Source organism: Lampetra fluviatilis, chromosome 72 (assembly GCF_964198595.1).
Source record: "Lampetra fluviatilis chromosome 72, kcLamFluv1.1, whole genome shotgun sequence".
Lineage (NCBI taxonomy): Eukaryota > Metazoa > Chordata > Hyperoartia > Petromyzontiformes > Petromyzontidae > Lampetra > Lampetra fluviatilis.
In genome coordinates this window covers 3,655,815-3,679,142 of record NC_136346.1, presented here as the reverse complement: position 1 = coordinate 3,679,142, position 23,328 = coordinate 3,655,815, and the positions used below count along the sequence as shown (strand labels likewise).

At 49.0% G+C, this 23,328-nt stretch overlaps 1 protein-coding gene across 5 annotated transcripts; it reads right to left on the bottom strand.

Annotated features, from left to right (window-relative positions):
- Window positions 1–7,919: 7,919 nt before the first annotated feature.
- On the bottom strand, window positions 7,920–23,274 carry LOC144953093 (uncharacterized). Of its 5 annotated transcripts, none has more exons than XM_078883615.1 (5): window positions 22,954–23,274; window positions 16,302–16,425; window positions 14,055–14,120; window positions 12,559–12,705; window positions 7,920–9,566 (listed from the first exon to the last, which is right to left on the bottom strand). In XM_078883615.1, the coding sequence occupies exons 1-5, from the start codon at window positions 23,188–23,190 to the stop codon at window positions 8,329–8,331; spliced, it is 1,812 nt and encodes a 603-aa protein (XP_078739741.1). In that variant the 5' UTR covers window positions 23,191–23,274; the 3' UTR covers window positions 7,920–8,328. The 5 variants fall into 5 exon arrangements, with proteins under 5 accessions (XP_078739741.1, XP_078739742.1, XP_078739743.1 ...); XM_078883616.1 differs by having other exon boundaries at window positions 12,571–12,705; XM_078883617.1 differs by lacking the exon at window positions 22,954–23,274 and adding an exon at window positions 21,386–21,445.
- Window positions 23,275–23,328: the final 54 nt, after the last annotated feature.

Sequence of the window (23,328 nt, the reverse complement as noted above, 5' to 3'; positions counted from 1 at the left end):
TTTTTATTTTTAAAAGTTTAAACCTGACGACCGAGGTAATGATCGTTGCCTCTGATTCTCAATTCAGGCTGGGCCAGTTCGATATCTAATTTCCACTTATTAACAGGGTTCAGATTCGTGCCTTTCCCAAGGTATGCAACCTAGGGGTTCGATTTGACCGCAGCCTAAAAATGCGTGCACAGATGGCGGCTGTGATCAAGTCTGGTTTCTTTCATCTCCGCCAACTCCGTGTTTTGCGCCCTTTCTTTTCAACTCGTGCCCTTGAGTCATTAACCAATGAATTCGTATCGACTTGCCTCGACTACAGTAATGACCTTCATGCAGGACTTGCACTTATCTTTTTGAGGGCGCTTGAGTTAGTGCAAAATGTGGCAGCCCAAATTCTGAGGCGTGTAGCCCGCATTGAGCACGTTATCCCCACTTTCTGCAATCTGCATTGGCTTCCAGTAAGCTTTTGCATACAGTTTAAGTTAGCCATTCTGGTCTATAAGCTCTGTATGGTCTTGGACCAATGTACCTGCGGGCCCAACTGATCTGTCATATGACTGGGGTTTATATACTACGCTCTTCAGAGTAGGACCGACTATCCCAGCCTCGGCTCTTGCGCTCAACGCTGGGGAGACGGGCCTTCTCAGGTGTTGCCCCAAGAATATTAATGCCTTGCTGGCAGTGATCCGGCATCCTACGAGCAACAGTGTGCTTAGGAGGGAGTACAAGGCTCACTATTTTCTCTATGGCCTTTACTTAAACATTATTTCCTTGTCTTTGCATTTTATTTTAGTGTACATTGTTTTGATACATTTCAAATAAATACAGTTTACGGTAGGCAGATTTATTCCGAATATTTGTTCGAGGTAGCAGATTTACTCTGCCTACCATTAGACTTACTGTAAAGTATCGCAATCACACTTTGCCGGGCATTGGTGGTTATGGTAGTGGCCTGTAATCCAGCACTGTGGAGGTAGCAGTGAGGATTGGTGGATCACACAACTATTGTGAAACTCCCTTCCCATGGGCGTCCAAGATATGCCTTACCCTGGCTCGTCAGGAGGCAGTACAGCAAGTGAACTAATCATTATGTTTCCATCTGTACGGAGATTGTGTTACCTCCTCGTGTGCGTGGATGTTGTCTGGGTGCTATGGTTTCCTCCCACATGTATCATTAGTCATCAATTGGATGAAAACATCTTAAAATAAAACCCTATGTATGTATGTTGAACTTCTGTCGCATGGTACGTAGCCAACTGTGCCAATTGTAGGTGCATGTTCCAATCAAGGAACATGGTGAAAACGAGTCATATGACTCAGTGTCGCTGTCATGAATGAGGACAATTTCAAATATCGACCTTCCTTCTTCCCTTGTGATGTACACGTACTGCTTTATGTACAAGTGAGTTTTGATATAGTGTAAATCCACAAATGTGATACCCCTCTTGAAATTGTGTCCCGCTGAAGATCAGGACACGTCTTTACATGCCCTGATCTTAACAAATGCATCTAGGATGCGTACAGTACCTAATAAGGACATTTTTTTCTTTGTACGAGTCTGGTTCTACCGGAACACTCAAATCACTGAATAGAAATGGACCAAAGAAATTCTTGCTCTTACACTGCACTCTCTTAATGTTGTCAAGCAAGATATTCCAAGTCTCGGTAATGTCACCACTTGAGGGTAGTACGGGCTGTGACTTCGAAACCAGTAATGAAGCAGCGCATTGCTCACTACGATCAGCGAGCTGGGACGGCAGTGGCTGCGGAGACCTGCAGGTTGATGAGTCACTGTTGTATCAGAGGAATCTCGTACTTATCTGCATCTTATTCGTCTGCGTTTCCCCACTGCGATCTCCTTCCATTGAGAGATCCACACTGAAATTTGACGATGAATGTACTTTTCTCCTGGTAACCCGTTGCTGCTGTCACATTCTCAATATCGTCAGAATATCATGAAACTAAACTGAGACCTTTGGGAGAGTCTTTACATATGTAGTAGGTTCAAATTAGGTGCACACACGCAACTTGGAGGCAACACTATTTATTAAACGGTAAATAATATAACACTCTACATGAGGTGGTGACCACCTTCCTCAACTCACTAACACTCTGGAACACGACACAGACTGGACCAGGCAGGCAACGGCCTGCCTGGCCCAGGACGACGACTCGGGACTTGACGACCGAAGATGTCTTCACCTTGGAGAACAGTACAACAGCAGCCTCGCTCTGCGTTCACACCACGCTTATATTTGGTTTGGCGTGGCTGGCTCCGCCCCGGCGTGGCTGGCTCTCTTCAGGCCACGCCTCCCTTCCCAGGACACGCCTCACTTCCCCCACCTCTGGGAGGGTCCGGATCCCTCCACCACGTGACCCCCCAGGCACCCCCTTGGGGCCCCCAGCCTTCGTACGGGCCGACACAGTAGTGACCTTTCTCTGTCACTACATCACCCCCCCCTGTATAAACACACAGCCGTCCCCGGCTGTAACACAACTGTGAAACATCGAAAAGGTGTGCCTCCGAACCAACAACATCAATAAATGACCGGCGACCGATAAGAAATACAATCACGTAATATATACAGAATCGACGAGGGTAAAAGGGAACCGCATAGAAAATGGGGAATTAACAACAAATATACATGAAAACTGGCTAACCCACTTACGCTCCAGCACAGCCCCCCCCCCCCCCCCGTTAGAATCACGCATGCAATGACAGTCACCCGTTAGCACCCCCCCGCCTTTCCGACGTGGCGTCACAACCAGTAGCACGCGTCGGCCATATCGGGGGGGGGGGGGGGAATTTCCATGTTACCACCCCACCGCCTTTCCGACGTGGCGTCATAACCAGTAGCACGCGTCGGCCATATCGGGGGGGGGATTTCCATGTTACCACCCCACCGCCTTTCCGACGCGGCGTCACAACCAGTAGCACGCATCGGCCATATCGGGGGGGGAATTTCCATGTTACCACCCCACCGCCTTTCCGACGCGGCGTCACAACCAGCAGCACGCGTCGGCCATATCGGTGGGATTTTAACCCAGTCTCTCTCCAAGACTCGCATCGCAGCATATAGCTGTACCGACCAAGCTGAGACCCAGTCTCTCTCCAAGACTCGCATCGCAGCATATAGCTGTACCGACCGAGCTGAGACGACCCAGTCTCTCTCCAAGACTCGCATCGCAGCATATAACTGTACCGACCGAGCTGAGACGACCCATCGTTCACTCATTGCACAACATGCACCCTAACAACTGAGGGATACAGTCCCAACGTAACAGGACAACTCCACCTGAACCTTACGAATCTCCAGCCCACTGTTTCAACGCACCTCCGAGTGTCTCACTCTCCGGGCCGTCAGGTCAAGCCATCAGACACAGCATGATGGGACCACACTCTCTGAGCCATGTGAGCGCACAGCCCACTTGGCTAGACAAGCCACGGAGTGTCTCGATCTCCGGGCTGTCAGGTCAAGCTGTCAGACAGCATGACGGGACCACACTCTCTGAGCCATGTGAGCGCACAGCCCACTTGGCTAGACAAGCCACGGAGTGTCTCGATCTCCGGGCTGTCAGGTCAAGCTGTCAAGAGAGCATGACGGGACCACACTCTCTGAGCCATGTGAGCGCACAGCCCACTAGGCTAGACAAGCCACGGAGTGTCTCGATCTCCGGGCTGTCAGGTCAAGCCGTCAGACACAGCATGACGGGACCACACTCCCCGAGCCATGTGAGCACACAGCCCACTAGGCTAGACAAGCCACGGAGTGTCTCGATCTCCGGGCTGTCAGGTCAAGCCGTCAGCCATTGCATGACGGGACCACACTCTCCGAGCCATGTGAGCGCACAGCCCACTAGGCTAGACATACCACGGAGTGTTTCAATCTCCGGGCTGTCAGGTCAAGCCGTCAGCCATTGCATGACGGGACCACACTCTCCGAGCCCTGTGAGCGCACAGCCCACTAGGCTAGACATACCACGGAGTGTTTCAATCTCCGGGCTGTCAGGTCAAGCCGTCAGCCATTGCATGACGGGACCACACTCTCCGAGCCCTGTGAGCGCACAGCCCACTAGGCTAGACATACCACGGAGTGTTTCAATCTCCGGGCTGTCAGGTCAAGCCGTCAGCCATAGCATGACGGGACCACAACGTTCATGTTAGACACGCAACACTCACTGGGCCATCCTGGTCAGGACCTGCGCCCCAAGATAGGTGACAACCAGCAGCACAATTCCAAATCCCTGGCAGCATGTCACCATCGCAATTTAACACCATCACAACACATACAATTTGAATTATGATCCCCCACAGAACTGATCCAATGCCGAACAGGTACGCACAATTTGTGACGATCCCGAATATTCAATGGTCACAACAATACACCTCACATCCCGTATCCGTACACATCATCTCCGAGACTCGCATTGCAGCATGCAGCTGTACCAACCGAGTGGAGAGAGCAACGCAATTTGACGGCAATTAACGGAAACGCACCCCTGATCCATATAGAACACAAGGAGCATTCCCGCACAAAAGACATCATCTGTGCAACAACGGACAGGAACCAACCAGCGAGTTTGAAACAAACCGAACCTGTCATTTCTAAATCCCCTTCAACATTAACCATGGGACTCAGGGCATTCGAATTTTGAGAGCAAAAAAACTATACACAAACCCCAAGAATCGCCGAATTGATTAATACAGTATATGCAGTATACAAAATTCGTACAGTAAATCGTTTGGCGCAATGCTCCATCCAGTCCCCACATGGCAACACACACAATCACTACTCCAGACAATCCGTACATAGTAAACAATCACAAGCAAGTACCCAACATTCCATACACTGTTAACAATTCCAAGCAAAGCTCCATACGGTCTGTACCTTGGCAACAATGACGATCAAAGTTTCTTACAGTTACACGTGGCAATCACGAGCGAAACTCCATACAGTATACACAATAACAACGGCGATTTCGCAACAAAACGATGTAACAACACGAGTCATTAACACGGCAACATACAGGATATCAACGGAGCTCGGGACACCAACACGAATTAATCATTAACTACACCCAGAAGATACCGATCTCGACGCCGTAATTAACAGCAACACTTGTTACAAGCAGAAACCCCCATGGTCGCCGCGTCAATTTATCACGCACACAACCGGACGAACACGCTCCGCAACCCAGCGAGTTAAAAAAAAAAACACACGCGATCGCAACCCGGCGCACGTAAGATGGGTGAAGATTATTATTATTTTTTTTCTTGGGGCCGGGTGCTTGTCATGTCACGACTCGCCTGGCAAACTGTGAATAGTGGAGGGCGGCAAGGTGGAGCACTGGGACGGCCCGAAGAATCTTTCATGGTGAACACGGCCTGCTCTTGCGAACCCATCCACCTCTCGCGCTCGAGCTGAAGACTGGAACTCCCCCTCTGCAGGCGTTGATGTCGAAGGGAGCGGCATTTCAGCAGCAGGAGCGGCGTTCCCGCCGCCGAAATGGCGGGAGCGGCACTTTGGCGGGAACCGCGCCCCGACCAGCCGCCGAAATGGCGGGAACCGCGTGGCCCGCATGGCCGGGCCTCCCCTGCCAGCCCCCGCAGCGACGATGGTGTCCTCTCCCCGCGGCTCCGTCGCTCCATTCCCGATGGCGGCGAAGCAGCAGTGTGGTGCCAGTCCCGCCGCTCCGCGCGCAGCGCCATCTCTCTCTCTCTCTGTCACCGGGGCTGCCATCCCCGGGGCTGTCCGAAGGATGGTCGTCACACCGTCCCCGTTGTACGAAGGCGTCCAGGTGAGTTGTATATTTGTTTTTCGTGTGCCCATTTTACTTCCCTAGGATAACACCTAGCAATATTTATTTTTCCAACTTCTGACGCCAAATGTAGTAGGTTCAAATTAGGTGCACACACACGCAACTTGGAGGCAACACTATTTATTAAACGGTAAATAATATAACACTCTACATGAGGTGGTGACCACCTTCCTCAACTCACTAACACTCTGGAACACGACACAGACTGGACCAGGCAGGCAACGGCCTGCCTGGCCCAGGACGACGACTCGGGACTTGACGACCGAAGATGTCTTCACCTTGGAGAACAGTACAACAGCAGCCTCGCTCTGCGTTCACACCACGCTTATATTTGGTTTGGCGTGGCTGGCTCCGCCCCGGCGTGGCTGGCTCTCTTCAGGCCACGCCTCCCTTCCCAGGACACGCCTCACTTCCCCCACCTCTGGGAGGGTCCGGATCCCTCCACCACGTGACCCCCCAGGCACCCCCTTGGGGCCCCCAGCCTTCGTACGGGCCGACACAGTAGTGACCTTTCTCTGTCACTACACATATACAGCTCTGCATCAATCCACTGCCCAGTGAAAACCATGGAGGTTGCGACCAGACTTCAGCAATGCGGTGTAGAGGAGATCAGGGACACAGAACCAGCTCACATATCACTCAAACTGAGTCATTGCCAAGAATTTGATACCAAGGTTCATGGTGCAGTGCTGTAACCACTAAGCACTGCAATTTGGAACTGCTTCGTTACATCTGTAATATGATGCACCCGGTGGTAACTGTGCGATGGTGATAGGCTCTGTTGGCCTCAGCCCGCAGCCAATGGGACGTCGAGCCAGGGGCGTAGCCCTGGGGCTGTATAGCAACATCTAGAAGGTTCCAGGGGTGACGCTTATGATTGGCTGTGTGGCATCACGTGAGCCAGGTGATATAAGGGGTGGAGAGAGACAGCTCGTCTGCACGCCAGCGGCCACGTGGCAGGCCGGAGGCTGACTCCTGAATGCCGTTAGCCAGCAGTGTGAGGGAGCGAGGAAAGTGAGCGAACGCCACGCTCGAGTAATGGGAGTAACGGGAAAAAGGAACCCAGCGGTGTGAGAGAGCTGTGTAAATGAAGAACAAATAAAGACAAGACAAGAGATACGATATCGTACGGAGTGGGTTTATTACACATCCATTGGCAACGCATTCACAATGGATAACCTTGTGCAACTTAATTTTAGCCAAGCATTGAGTTGAAGTAAGCACACGCACACATACCGCATGTGTGCATAGTGGACAGACTGCTACCACACGGATCCTCTTGTGGTTTCTGAGCAGTTTACATTGGGCTAAAAAAATATCCCTTTTCAAGCTTGGGCATCCCCCTTTGAGTCAGCAATGTCACAGCACAGATTGGGAATCGCTCTCACAGCAGTGCAAGAATTGTCCCTGCTACCAGCACCCAGCACATCCAGGTTGCTCTCCCAAGAGCCTCATAGCTCCTCCTTTTGTGCTGCTTGTCACCCTCCTCCTGCTCCTGTTACTGATCCTCCCACTCTCCACGAGCCCAGTGGCTCCACGCACAGCGGCGCCGTCTCGGTGTCCTCAGTCCGTCCGTCCCCCGAGCTACCGGCTGTGTCTCCTGAAGCCTCTCTGTGCGAGATGCGGAGTAACTGCTGGGGACATGAGCCCAGCCCACCCCACCCCACCCCTCCCCCCCCCTCCATGGTCCGTCCGGGCAACACCACTCGTGCATTTGGGTCTGTCCTTGTCGATCCCCAGTCCCCCGTCACTCTGCTGGATTCACATCTCTCAATCAGGAGACTCGCACAATAACTGCTCGGTCAGGTTGTCGTCCACTACATTGTTGGTGCAACAGCCTCTCCACTTTACTCCAGCAATCTCACACATCGCAGACTCCAGCCCAACGTAGAAACATAACACATTCCTGCGGAGGGAGCTGGTAGGAACGTTGGGTTGCTCGGTCAATGGCCAGGGTCAACGGCGGCGTGGTGTATTCCGCAAATATGGCCGACTGTGAGGGCGGGCACAAGCCGGACGGGAGTAGGTTAAACGTTGAGTTTTATAAGGGCATCACGGGGTGACCAGCCCCTCCCCACCCAGCCCCACCCCTCCCACCCCCCACCCAGCCCCTCCCCTCCCCACCCAGCCCCACCCCTCCCATTTTTTGATGCACGACGGACGGACACAATAATCCCCTGTGGGCTGGTGTAACCAGGAGGTTCCTACCAGTATCAGAGACCAGACTGCAAGCCCATTGCCTACAAATCCAGCAATGAGACTGATAGGCAGTGCAGAATGTGACAACGCTCCACCACGTTAATAATACATTTAGTTACAAAACATCTGCACATTCCAAGTTAAAAGGTAAAACACCTGCAGTGAGTCTCCTGCTGGAGAAACGTGGGGAAATGGGAGGATCAGGCATGGCGAGTGTCTCTGACAGCACGATGAGCCACGCGACGCGCAGGACGAGTAAGCACAGCAGGGGTGGACTGGGAGGCTTTATCTTCCGTCGAGTCTGTAAATCCCTTCCTGGGCTCACTTCACCGGAGTTTTCCCCTTCTGTGGTGCGTGGGTCCATTGGTGGATGAGCAGGTAACCCTTGCGCGTGAATGCTTTGCTGCAGACGTGGCAGCTGTACGGCTTCTCCCCAGTGTGAATTGTCTGGTGCCTCTGCAGGTCGCCCTTCTGCACAAATGCCTTTTCGCACAGGGCGCACTTGTAAGGCTTCTCCCCCGTGTGCGTCCTCTGGTGGACCTGCAAGCATTCGGACTTCTTGAAGGCCTTGTCACACACCGTGCACACGTAGGGCTTCTCGCCCGTGTGGTTCCTCAGGTGGATCAGCAGGTACTTCTTCTGCGTAAACGCCATCTCGCACGTGGGGCACTTGTACGGCTTCTCGCCCGTGTGGGTCCTCACATGTCTCTGCAGGTCGCCCTTTTGGACGAACGCCTTTTCGCAGAATGTGCACCTGTAGGGTCTCTCGCCCGTGTGGGTCCTCCGGTGCCTCTGCAGGTCGCCCATCTGCACAAACGCCTTGTTGCACTGCGCGCACTTGTAGGGCTTCTCACCCGTGTGCGTCCTCCGGTGGATCTGGAGGTACTCGGACTTCTTGAAGGCCTTGTCGCACACCGCGCACACGTGGGGCTTCTCTGTCCGCCCGGAGTGGTTTCCCTCGTGAAACTGCAGGTACTTCTTCTGCGTGAACGCCTTCTCGCACAGGAGGCACTTGAACGGCTTCTCGCCGGTGTGCGTGCGCTGGTGCACGAGGAGGTGCTCCTTGCGGGCGAACTCCTTCTCGCACACCGTGCACACGTAGGGCTTCTCGCCGGTGTGGGTCCGCTGGTGAATGAGCAGACGCTCCTTCCTGGGGAACGCCTTCTGGCACACGCCGCACGCGTACGGCTTCGTGCCACTGTGCGACCGCAAGTGCATGCGCAGGTGGCCCTTCTGCGTGAACGCCTTGCCGCACTCGGCGCAGGCGAATGGCTTCTCGCCTGTGTGCGTCCTCTGGTGCACGACCAGGTACTTCTTGCGCTTGAACACCTTGTTGCAGATGGTGCAGCCGTGCAGCCTCTCCAGGGCGCGGACGTCCGGCTGGTCCGGGAGGCCGGCGCCGGCGTTGTCGTCATCGCCGAGTCCCTCCGGGTGAGGGACCACCACCGCCGTGCGCCGGTGCCACCTCTCGTGCTGGCGCAGCGATCTCTGGCGGCCAAACTCGCGGCCGCACACCAGGCAGGGGAAATTGGCGCCGTCCATTCCGTCATCTCCGTCCTCTGTAGCGGCAAAAAAAAAAATGAGAGGGGCGTGGCTCTAGGGTGTTCGTCATCTGTCCGGTGCTTGATGAGCTGCATTGGCTTCTGGTTGCCGAATGAAGACGTTATTGTAACTTGCTTGCCACACAAATGAACCACAATACCTTGGGATCTTGTCAACGACCATAAACCATTATCAGGCAAGCTCGGTCATCCTCGCAGCAGCGGCTTTTCGCTATCCATCGAACAAAGATGGTCAGTGCTATTGCGCGCTTTCGGATGCGCTGCTGCGGCCATCTGGAACACTCTTCCTCCCGTAATTAGGAGGCCACTGGAGCTATACACATTTAAATCATCATCTAGATTGACAAACACATTTTTTTTAAACTTCTTTTTGTGTTTAGTTTGTTGTTCTTCCCCTGCACCTCTAATTAGCACGGTTGGCTATGTACAATGCGAAAAAAGTTGAACATGCATGAACGAGGCACCGGATGCCCTAGAACAAGCAGTGGCCACTCCGTGGTTCGCAATCCACAGGGTGGATGATCATACGGGACTTTGTCATGGCTCTCAGGACAAGTCAGAATGAACACTAACATAAGCGCACAATAATCTCCGTTACTGCCCATGGCAAATACAAATCTCCGACTTGGAAGTAATACATTAAACACATAATAACTTCGACCAATACATGGTGCTGGTACTTTGTCTAAACAGCCATGACGACTTGTTATTTGTGAGGCATATACATTCCGGAGATGTTTGTGAATAGCAAATATTGCAGATGATACCCTGAATAAATACATAGATACGATATTTAATACGTGAAAATTATCATAATAAAACATCACTTCATCTCATCACTTTAACGCATCACATTCTCATCACTTTATCTCTTTCTCTCTCTCTCTCGATGCAGTAATCGTGTCGAGTTACAATCGCGATTCGCGGACAGCTAAAATTGCGGATGGTGGGTTGGTGAATAACGAGCGGAACGCCACGGTACATCACAGGGTCAAATCCATCTGGGTGATTGTTGGGTTGGGAGTGTTCTGGGTGGATCGAGGAAGAAGCCAACTGAAATCCAAACCAGAATGGATCGCAGCAGTACTCTATAACTACCTTGATGAATGTAGTTTGAATAGTTACCCCGCCCCTGTGCCTGATCCAACATGGTTCTGAGAAAGAAATGTACAAATACAGTAGATCACCGATTATAATCTGGCAGCTTCGGGGGGGGGGGGGCAAAGGGGCGTTGGATTACCAAAAACGTCAGAATCACTACTAACCATTTTTTTAAATAGTTTCTTTTTGCAGTTTTATATGAAATTATGTTTTTAGGTGTTGTTATATGTTTTTTTAGTCTTTCGAATTTGTTTACTATGTGAAATTGGCATAAACATACAAATAGACAAAAATGGATATCCTATTTTAAAAAGTTACTAAATTTACTGGACCGAACTTACCACTCCAATCTCGAAGACTCTGCATGTAGTGATGTATATACGTGCAGTATCTTGATCGTTTAAGTTGCTGTATACAGTGTATATCTACTGTACATATTTGATACTGAAATCAAGCATAGCTACTTTTTTGTCACGCACGGTGCCGATCGCTGGACTAGTTACAGCTTTTGGAGAGGTTTTGCCGGTTTCACCGGATCAGCCTGGGACCGCCGGATGTTGGGAGCTGGATAATCGCGCGTTGGATTATAATCAATGATCAACTGTAATGAACATACAAATTTTAACCAATTGTCCATTTTGTGGAGTATCCTAACTAGCTCGTAATTGCTAGCAAATAAAAAACTAAATCTTGACTTAAAGCTTTCGTGACTGCAGGAATTCATATTCTTTGGGTGTTTGGGTAAAGCCACGTAGATAGGTTAAAAGAAAATAACAGAAAACTAAGACGTTTCCATTGCAACACAAGCGATCGAAACGTCGTAGTTTTTTGTTATTTTCTTTGAACATATCTACGTGACTTCACCGTAAGGCCCAAAGAAAATAAAAATGAATTCAACAGATACTCTGCATGCGTGACGTAATTTGTCTGTGCTCGCTGGTTACTCTTGGAAACCACATTGTTTACGATCACCAAGTTTAGAAAGGTATTTTATATCACCATTGGAACCTCATTTGCCAGTAGGAAAATATGATAATTGTTTTTTTACCCTTTTATCTGGCAACAAAACTGACACCTTTATTTACAAGGAGTCATGTTTGCATTAACCACAATACCTGCAGTCGGAATGCAAACAAAAAACATAACTCTGATAATGTATGCATTGTCCTTGAAATTGATTGGTCCACACCCGAGACAGCTTTCCTTAGAGCCTAGTCTCACATGGTGTTGGACCAGATGACGCCAAAAGGCGCACAACTCAAAGACAATGCACCATCAGAGTATGAGAGCTCGGGGTAAGCATTTACACCATTGCAACCTCATTTGCCAGTAGCAAAATATGATAATTGTTTTTTTACCCTTTTTATCTGGCAACAACAAAACTGTTGCTGACAAAACTGTTGCCAGATAAAAGGGTAAAAAACCAATTATCATATTTTGCTACTGGCAAATGAGGTTCATGACTGTTGCCAGATAAAAAAACAATTATCGTATTTTATATCGTTCTAGGTTAGGATATGGATTTACATTTTATCGTAGTTATTTTATATCGGCAGATTCATACATCACTCTCACGTATAATATAACTTCACACGTTTTATAAATCACCTCCTCACGTACCGCCGGTTGAGAACCACTGCTTTAGAGCATACACGAGTAAACAACTATTTAAACTTTCTAAAGTTTATTTTACTTTGCCAGGTAAAGCCCACTGAGCTGTATAGCTTTTTTTCAAAAGAGACTTGGCTATCACAAATGATAGCTCAATGAAGTTGATTATCATCACGTGGAATTTACTCTAAACTCCATACGACTGCAGCTGGAGACACACGCACACACCAGCAGGCATCGCCAGGGTCGGGATCGAATCCACGACCTCCCGAGTCACCTGGCTCCTCACTATTATTGGAGTCGCCCTCCAGCTCCACCTCCACTTCCGCCCAGGAGCCGTCCCCGCGTGCGTCCTGTTCCTCCACAGGCCCTCCGTCACCGTCAGCAGCATCGCGCTCCTCCTCCTCCACTTCTTCCTCATCATCTGGGTCGGTCCATGGAGGGGAGTGCAGCAAGGTTAGAACGGGGCGCCAAGAAGCAAGATCAGGCAGGCAGGTAGGTTGTCAAATTGGTAGATTTATGGGTTATTTTGGCTATCCTGTAGGTATAAAATAATATGCGGAATAATATCTGAGACCTTTTTGGCAGCATCCAAAATGATTGCCTTTGTACAAAGGATAGGTTTTACCCTTTCTGGCAATAAAACAGGAGGCGTTAAGCTGTTCAAACAGCAAATAGATACCTTTTGCAAGGAATTAAGTCTGCATTGACCTCATGTATTCATGGTGAACATGCAAGCAAACATGCTCTGAAAATATATGCAGTTCTTGAAACTGATTGGCCTACACCAGAGACAGCCTTCTTCCATGCGATCAAGGAGAGAGACACAGCAAACTCCAAGTACACAGCAGGCATCAGGGTCGGCACCGAACCCACAACCTCTTGTATAGGATCGGGACCAAACCGACGACCTCCTGTATATCAGGAAGCGTGCGAAGCAGTCGATGATCCATGGATTAAACAAATCACTGGAGAAGTCAGAGTAGAGCAGCAAGAGCAGTCTGTGCTGAACGCTGTCGCAAGATGTCACACGTTTGGCACCAAGGCTCCTTCACTGCCTTTGTGCGATGAACGAATGAGTAGGTGAGATAACATCTCGCCACCAAATAATGCGCTGAGTAGTCGCTTGCTTTAAATTCCCGTCAGGTGTTGAGTATTCACTCTATGGAGTAGACTCTCAATTATCCGGATAATTAAAAACCGCAGTTAATCCAAAAAATATAATTTTCCGCGGTTCTCTATACCATAAACCATTAATATAAGTATACATTATGTTTAAGCTTCTCACGAAATAAATGATTGGATAAATCACTCAAAACAAAGCACAACTGAGATTTCGATTGTTACACTTTAGATTTAGAACGAATACTAATGATCGACCGATCGATGCACATGTTCAGTAAGACTCAGCCCACTAAGTGGAGACCAAAGCCATGCCAAACAACATCAATACAACTCTAACCACAGTTGTAAAGATGTGCAATTACTGTACTGTAGAGGCGATCACCACATGGATTTCGGATTAACCGGAACGCATATTTGGTCGGTTTAAGCACGTGACTTGTAATAAACATTTACAAGAATAACAATGTAGAACTGTTGTTAGAGTATTAATTTGAGCTAAAGGGAAAATCCACGAGTTATTAATTTACGTTAAAATCTCAGGTGCGCGGTTAATCCGCAAATCAGATGAACCACATGCGGATAATCGAGTCTACAGTAATTGAATTTGGCTGCTGTGAAGGCTGTGGACGGGTAGATCTCGGTCCCCACCTGAGACTTCGCTCTTCACTTTGACTCCCAGCCACGCTGCATCGCCCGAGCTCTCCACACAGCCGTCTGTGGCGACCACACACACACACGGACTGTAGGGGCAAGTGCTGTTCGCTAGCTGCACCGATGAAGCTCGGCACGGCACATGAGGGGATGGGTGGCCAACACCACGACCGCCCACCATTGTCTCCCTAGTGGCGATGTTTACACACCGTGCCGGGTACTCATTTGAAGCCTAGTCGAGGCCCAGGACCGGTTCAGATAATCGTCACTGATGTTGGCCGTGAGCGGGAATCGAACTCGGGTCGCTGGGTTTGTAGCGCAGCGCGTTAACCACTACACGACTGCTTCCCACCACCATCAAGAGTCATACCACAGTCGTTATGTGTACAACAGGAACATGATCACCTCCATCACCATCAACAATCTTATTGAAACACATCACCGTATCACTCACCATCATCACCTTGTATCAATGAGAATCAACAACCAGCATCGCCATCACCATAACCTACATTACCATCACCACCATCACCATTACAAGTGTAGTGACATCGAGGATCTCACGGTGTAATGCCGGCTATAGAGAGGCACGGCGTGCGATGTATTGACATCGCGGGCACCACGTATACGTGGGTGCAGTACCGGCCCTAGAGGGGCTCGGTGAGCACTGACTGGGAATGCTGGGTGGCATCACGCTCTGCGTGCAGTGCCGACCCCTACAGGTTAGGGTGTGAGAGTGCCGGCCATGGGAATGGGGTTACTAAGGGCCGTGGCACTCTGGTTGACCCCGCAGGACACGTGACCGGTAAAGTCAACACAGGGGCCCCCAGGTGGGGGCTAGGGGTGGTCACGTGTCAGGGCCGAGATCCTGCTCGAGGGTTCTAGAAGGTGGTCGTGGCTCAGGGCGGAGCCAGCCCCACCACGGAGGATAGAAGCCGGGTCCCCGAGAGGGACCGGCTGCTGTGGTCATCCTGAAGAATCTACGTTTTCTACGTCCGAGAAGAGTCACCAACACGTGGACCTGGACCCAAGCTGTTGTAGCCACTCCCAGTGTGATTAGTGTAGTTAGCCTGGTGGTCCACCACCATATCTGGTAAAGGGGCAGTTACCCCTTTGTGTTGGTATCAATAAATGTGTTACCTCCAAAGAGTACGTCTGCGACTCAGTTGAACTCACTACACAAGCACCACCATCACTATAATCACAACCACCACCGTTACCACCAAAGACAAAAATCCCCCGTATAGCCTTTTACAGACTGTTGGGGGCAAGTGCTGTCAGCAAGCTGCACCTATGAAGGTTGGCACGAGGCACGAGGGGGTGGGTGGCCAGAACTAATGGAGCCACGGTGGCAAGATGTTAACTACCTCGCCTGGTATACAGGAGGTCGTGGGTTCTATCCCGACGCTGACGCCTGTATATGGTGGTGGTGATGGGGGTGGTGGTGGAAGAGGTGGTGGTGATGATGTTTGACACTGCACCAGGTAGTCATTGAAGCCGAGTCGACTTAGGGGAGACCTGGGACCGGTCCGCGTATTTGTCACCGATATTGGTCGTAAGAGGGGAATCCAACTCGGGCTGCCGAAATCGTCACGCGGTGTGCTAACCACTGCGCCACCGCTCCGCACAGATCCATACACGAGCACGCGGCACGATAAGCCGAGGTAAGTAGGGTGAGGGCATTGAGTGTGGTGAGTGTGGTGAGTAAATGGGGTGCGTGAGCATGGTATAGTGAGTAGGGTGAGTGTGCCAAGTGGTGAGTGAGCGGGATGCGTGAGTGTCATGAGCAAATGAGGTGAGTGAGGTGAGTGAGTGGGGTGCATTAACATGGTATCGTGAGCAGAGTGAATGTGGTGAGTGTCCCGAACAGGGTGAATGAGCGTGGTGAGTGTGCTGAGCGTGGTGAGTGTGCTGAGCGTGGTGAGTGAGTGATGCACAGTATTTGGCTATAGCGTACACAAACGCTGGGTACGAGGTAAACAATCGTAATAAGTGACATTATCAGTGAGCATGGTGCAAAAGTGTGGTGAGTGTGGTGAGGGAGTGTGGTGTGTAAATGGGGTGAATGGGGTGAGTGGGGTCAGTGTGGTGAGTGAGCATGGTGAGTGAGTGTGGTGAGTAGGGGGTGAGTGGGGTCAGTGTGGTGAGTAAGTGTGGTGAGTGAGCATGGTGAGTGAGCATGGTGAGTGAGTAAAGTGAGTGTGGTGAGTAGGCGGTGAGTGCAGGGGGAGGAGGGGCCCTCACCCTCCAGCTTCACCGCCGCCTGCGCCCATGGCGTCTGCTCCTCCTGCTTCACGAACGCCACCTCAAGCGCAGCAGCAGCAGCTGGAGGAACCCAGGGGCACATTGGGTCCATCTCCATGGAGACCTGAACACAGAGACAGCCGCTACACCAGAGACACCTGGACACAGAAACAGCCTCTACACCACAGAGACACCTGGACACAGAGACAGCCTCTACACCACAGAGACACCTGGACACAGAGACAGCTTCTACACCACAGAGACACCTGGTCACAGAGACAGCTTCTACACCACAGAGACACCTGGACCCAGAGACAGCCTCTACACCACAGAGATACCTGGACACAGAGACAGCCTCTACACCACAGAGACACCTGGACACAGAGACAGCCTCTACACATGGAGACCTTGACTCCACTCGTTGTTAACGTCGCTCCATTGCCCTTCATTGTTGTTGGAGGGCGACTGCCTCCAACTGCCCAGTAGCATCCTTCACGAGCCTCTTCCACAGAGGTCGATCTTGACACCGCTGGTACCGGTCATCGGCAAGTCCACTCAGCTCTACATCCTTCTGTACCACATCAGTCCATCTCGTATCAAGCCCATGCTGCACCCGTTTAGCTCCCTCTATCCGGCCAAACAGAAGCTGCTTGAGCATGCGGTGGCTGGGCATGCATGCGGGCTACATCAGAAATTGTGTTGATACTGCAGGAGAGCTATGAAGCTCTTTTTCACAAATGTCCAGTAGGGGCGGGTCATAACGTTACAACAACAAACAATACAAAAACATGATAGGAGTGCTAAGTATAGGAAAGGTAAAAAAATAACTTTAAAAAAGGTACAAATAAAACTAAACGATGTTTAATCTCACCAGGTAAAGCCCACTGACCTATTACCTTCTATGTTAGAAGTGACCTGGCCACAAATGATAACTCAAAGAAGTAGTTTATCACGTTGAAATTTATAGTAGCAAAATAATCTAAATAATAACATGACCCAGCCAAGGCAGCCTCGCCTGCCGGAGCTCAGCGATGGGACTATGTCCTGATGTCTCAAGGAACTTTGAGCTCCTCACATTGTAATCCAGTCTGGTCAAACCCAGGATGGATCGTAGGCAGGCAGGCCAGCCTGAATGTTTCAAACCGGCGCAGATGTTCCTTTGAAGAGCTGCATGTTTCGCAAGCATTAGAGGACATGACTGGCCGAAAATATGGAGCAACAGGCCAGGTAGCTTCCATACAGCAGCATTACACAACTGATGAGAAGACCATGCCGGTCGATTGATTTGGAGCGAGACCTCCGCTGCCAAACCAGAGCTGGTCATAAGCCACACTGGCCAGGTATAGAAACCCATCCACTCTCTCCAAAACTGCCCCATCGCTCATGGGCAATGCAGGGGGTGAATGGTTTGATGACCCAAAATACACAGGCAGGTGCTTTGTTTTGGTGGGGATAATGGTATTCACAGTATTACCTCGATATGCGAATATTCGATGAACGAAGTTTTAATATGCAGATTAACCATGCACATGAGATTGTGACATAAATTAACAACACTTGGATTTTCCCTTAAGCCCTAATTAATCATCTAAACACAGTAATACAATTTAACACGTAGGCTTTCGTGACCAATATCATCCATAAGAGGTCTTTAGGGTTAGATCGCGTAAATATTTTATGTGTCGTTAAAACCCGCCACCACCCGACACAACCAATTAAGTAAGGTTTGTCACGTAAACAGAACATGCCAATACACACAATGGACAGGAAGGACAAGATCAAAGGGCTCGCATAATGCGCATGCATAATTTACATTGACGCATCAATTCCCCCCCCCCTCCACACTTTGCGCAAGAGCGCAGAATCGTGGTCAAGACATCTACGCCTCTATATAAGGAACGAAACAGGTGGACTTCTCCACAAATCTGGCTGTCGCCTAATGAAGCTAGTTGTAATTACTGGCGAAACATCGTACTCAGATTGTAAATGTTGTGGCTTGGCTTTCCAACACACCGGTGTGCTGTACTCGTGACGAATTGGCCACGTTCTGTTGACGTGACAACCCTTGCTAGACGGCTGTGTTGGGTGGTGGCGGGTTTTAACGACACATTTATATATTTACGCGATCTAACCCAAAATACCTCTGTTATGGCCAGTAATACAACATTGTTATTCTTGGAAATGTTTACTACAAGTCATGTGCTTAAACCGAACAAATATGTTTCTCCGGTCAATCCAAAATCCACGTGAGCGCCTCCATAGTACATAATATCTTTACAACAATGGGTAGTGGAGTTTGATTGATGTTGATTGGCGGGACTCTGCTATCATCCACTGCGTGGGCCGAGTCTTCTGCTGAGCTGGTCGATCGTTAGTATTCGTTATATATCGAAATGTTTCCTCCTTTGTTCATTACCAGACTACATCTTCCACGGCAAATTGATATATTTGGATTATCCACGATTTTTAACTACCCGAGACCATCCTCCCTGTCATTCGCGGGGATAATTCCCCTGTATAGCTATGGATGTGTAGAGGAAGTTCGGGACATCCTCACACACAAACACCACACAACCACGGGTTAAGGGTCACGGGAGCACTGCCATGCACGACGCGCAATCCGAGTGGAGGACACTCTGATCAGATTGGTGCGAGAAGGAATATAACAAAGGGCGGGAAAACCCCGAGAAGGGGATTGGTAGAAAAGGGGGGAGATGGACTATTTAAGGGAAAAGAGTGGGAGGGTTCGAAGTTGGTTTTGGATGGGAAAGTGTGGTGTGACGTTGCCTTGAAAATAAAGATCCTTAACCAGCTCAAGTCTCCTCTTCAGATGTATTCCCCATTATATCCATGGTAAAAACAAATAGAATACATTGAAATTAGTTCATACATGTTACAATGCCCCCATCTACAGTAACTACACGAATAAGAATACAATTATGAGATGCGGCTCCTTGGAGCGTTCGTTTACATTCATCTCGGCCAATCAGCGTTCAGCAAGGCACCGCGTCACAGGGCTGTGGAATTTGCTGGGCAATGCAACCTAACGGCTGCACCCAACGTTTTGCTGGTGAGTGTGAATATCTTTTACCCAAGGCGGTAATTATAATATACTAGCTGTACTACCCGGTTTCGCCTGGGACTTGGATCCACCACGCGCGGCGGCCTTTGTCTCCCCAGTGGCGATGTTCACACACCACAGCAGTTACTCGTTTAAGGCTGAGTCGACCTAGGGGACGCCCGGGAGCGGTTGAAATAATCGTCACCGGTGGTGGCCGTGAGCGGGAATCGAACTCGGGTCGCCGGGTTCGTAGCGCAGCGCGTTAACCACTACACTACAATGCGTTACGCTTCCACATGCGCGGGTCACATGGCAGATTTGACGGCACAGCTCACTTGCCGTGCAAAAAATATATGCATTATTGAGCTCCCCCCCCCCCCCCCACAAAAAAAGTGTATTTTTATAATTTTTGCATGGTGTACAGTCTGGAAAGTACCCACATGGCAAATGTCAAGTTTGTTGCATGTAGGTAAGTACGCTAAACATTTTGAACAGATACACATAATCACAACTTTGCCTTTTATATATATGGAGATATTGGGCGGGACACATGCCCCCCAATATTCAAATATGCACAAAATGTCCCCCCCAAAATATTGCTATAAAATAGATTTCTGTTTATATGATTGTGGTTATGGTTGTACTTTATGAATCCCTAATCTCTGTCATTGCATACAATGAAACAAGAAATGGTAAAAAAAAGGTAAAAACAGAGCAATGTAATACAATACACTATTAGACATTATTGTAAAACATAAATAAAAAGTGCATTCTATGTGTTAGTGAATTTATTAATATTTTAGCCAGGAAATTAGTTTTCAAATTTAGATTTGTTTTCAAGATTTGGTCCCCCCCAATGTTCACTCCATGGCTACGGCCTTGCTTTTACCACGTTTATCTTTTTCGATTTTCAATCTTATATAAATGGTCTTGTGTTTACAATATGATTGGTAAGTTACGAAGTGTCTACATCTGTATAACATCAGTTACTCGTGGCAAGTTTCCACATAGGTCTCGGCAAGGTAAGGTAATTTACCTTTTTTACCGGGTAAAAGGTTAAAGGTAAAGGGTAAAGATGTCCACATGCCAAGGGGTAAGGTAAATGGTAGGTAAAGGTAGCTCGGAAGAATTACCCGGTAGGGTAAAGGTAGCGCGAAGTATTACCCCGTAAATACGGTACCTAGTTTACCACTAAAAGCTCCGTGACGCAATCCGTGGCCTCCATTTAATAAGTAATATAAAAAAAACTTTCTTAAAAACACGCTTTTATTAAATGTACTAGTCATGGCAGAACTCAATGACTCCAGGAAGTGGCCCCGAAGCTTGCTATAGCGTAAGGGACCGTGGTGATTTACAGCCAACGTCAGTTGACCGTGGACAATTAGACCCAAGCCGAAACATAACATATACAAAAAGGATATTATTATAGAATATAGTGTTGTCATCAGTATGACATAAGTATACCAAGTTTGCAGTCGATACCACATTAGGAAATGGGTAAAAAAAAGTGTTACAACATTTGAGGATACAACGATGACAACAACGACAACAATGACAACGACGACAACAACAACGACAATGACAACAACGACAACAACGACAATGACAACAACGACAACAACAACGACAATGACAACAACAACGTGTAAAATTTGAATCATCGAGAGTATTCTATATGAATAAAGCGCTCTACCTTATAGCATTTACCGTTATAAACCTTGTTCATGTGTAGTTCCCTAGTAATTACCCTGTAATCGGGTAATTTATATGGGGTAAGGGTAAAAGGTAGGCTCGTTGCTTTTTACCTTTTACCTTGTACCTTACCTGCTAAAGGGTAAAAGGTAGGGTAGAGTGATTGTATTGTGGTAAGGTAAAAGGTAGGGTAAAAGGTAGGCTCGTTGCTTTTTACCTTTTACCTTACCTGCTAAAGGGTAAAAGGTATGGTAGAGTGATTGTATTGTGGTAAGGTAAAAGGTAGGGTAAAAATAGGCTCGTTGTTTTTACCTTTTAACTTTTACCTTACCTTGCCGAGGCCTATCCACATACAAACGAAGCTCCAGGATCCGCTTCGTATATCGAGGTATTTTCTAGAGCCACCACCACCACTATTAACCATCCTAGGGGCCGTCCATAAATAACGTCACGCACCTAGAGGGAGCGGGGGGGGGTCAGACATTTGTGACGATGTGTGACGAGGGGGGGGAGGGGGTGAGAAATGTGACGTCACATCAAAATGCGCAACTTTAAATAAGTGTAGACAACACGTTCTACTTATCTTCTTGGTTCTTTCGGTAAAGTCACGTAGAATGGAAATAATAAAATAATAAAAATAAAACATAAAATAATTTCACAAGTAGTACTAATCGCATATCTGCATTTCCCATAAATATGCTAAAATTCATTTTGATATGCAAATTATTTTGTCAAGGCGCTCTTCCCCCTTCATCCCAGCTTAAATAGACTCTCCAAGCCTGGGGTGTCATTCAGACGCTGTCTTCTCGACAGACCTGTTCTTCACCTGAGGACGGCTGCTTGCGTTGTGGCCGAAACGTCGTGAGAATGATTTAATGTTTTATTTTTATTATTTTATTATTTCCCTTCCACATGATGACTTTACCGAAAGAACCAAGAAGATGAACCCCTGCAGTCACGAAAGCTTTAAATCGAAACGTTCTACTTAATTAAATATACTTTTTAATAAATGTTTTCTCCTACAACATCAGAGTGCAGCGCCACATTAAATACGCACTACAATGACAATAGTTTAAAGCGATTTTAAGCATGTTTTTTTGGGGGGGGGGGCAGAGCTTTGTGACGTCATATTTGAGGGGGGGGGGGTCACACTTTTTGTGACGTCGTGTGACGAAGGGGGGGGGGTCAAAAATCGTCAAAAATCGCGTGACGTCATTTATGGACGGCCCCATACTCCAGTCGTGTGTAACAGGAGCATGATCACCTCCATCATCAGCATCGTTATCAATAATCTTATCTAAAGACATCACTTGAGCACTCACCATCATCACAATTTACCAATATGAACATCAACAACCAACATCACCATCACTGATCACCACCAAGACACAGCTTCCCCAGGTAGCCTGTAACAGACTGTAGGGGCAAGTGCTGTTAGCGAACTGCACCATGTGGCCAGCACCTTTGTCTCCCTGACTCCACATCGCTACACCAGGTACCCATTTGAGGCTGAGTCGACCTCGGGGATGCCCAGGACCGGTTCAGATGATCGATATCATCGCTTGTTGGTGGCCGTGAGTGGGAATCGAACTCGGGTGGAACGGATTCGTAAGGCTCCCCATATCACCATCGTTACCATCATCACCACCGTTACCATCACCATCGTTACCATCATCACCACCGTTACCATCATCACCATCGTTACCATCACCATCGTTACCATCACCACCGTTACCATCGTTACCATCACCATAGTTACCATCATCGTTACCATCATCACCATCGTCACCACTGTTACCATCACCACCGTTACCATCATCAGCCCCCCTTACTATCATCACCACCATCACCATCGTTACCAACATCACCAACATCACCACCGTCACCGACACTACTCACAGTGAGCGCGGCTCCGTGATGAGAGGAGCTCCCTGGGAGGGAACTGTGAGGGAGTGGTGAGGGAGGTGAGGAAGTGGTGAGGGAGAGGTGAGGAGGGGAAGAGATGACGGAGGTGGTGAGGAGGTGAGTTGAGGGGAGAGGTGAGGAGGAGGTGTTGAGTGAGGGCCGTAGCCACGACCCTGACACTGGATCGATTCGCCACCTGTCAACATCGATTGGCGATTCCGATTTCGCCATTTGGTTAAGCGAGGAATCGAATCGCTGTCCGCGTCAAAAGTCACCGACATCGCTCGACGTGAGTCGATTCCTTAGGTCGCACGATTCCCGCTCACGACGCCAGGGCGACGAAATCTATCGGAATCGAATACCTGGATC

Coding starts and splice junctions, on each gene's coding strand:
- LOC144953093 (XM_078883615.1), bottom strand. CDS start 23,190: ATGGCGAAATCGGAATCGCCAATCGATGTTGACAGGTGGCGAATCGAT. Junction 14,121..16,301: donor GGCGGCGGTGAAGCTGGAGG/GTGAGGGCCCCT, acceptor TGGTCGCCACAG/ACGGCTGTGTGGAGAGCTCG. Junction 9,567..12,558: donor CAATAATAGTGAGGAGCCAG/GTGACTCGGGAG, acceptor TTGCCGCTACAG/AGGACGGAGATGACGGAATG.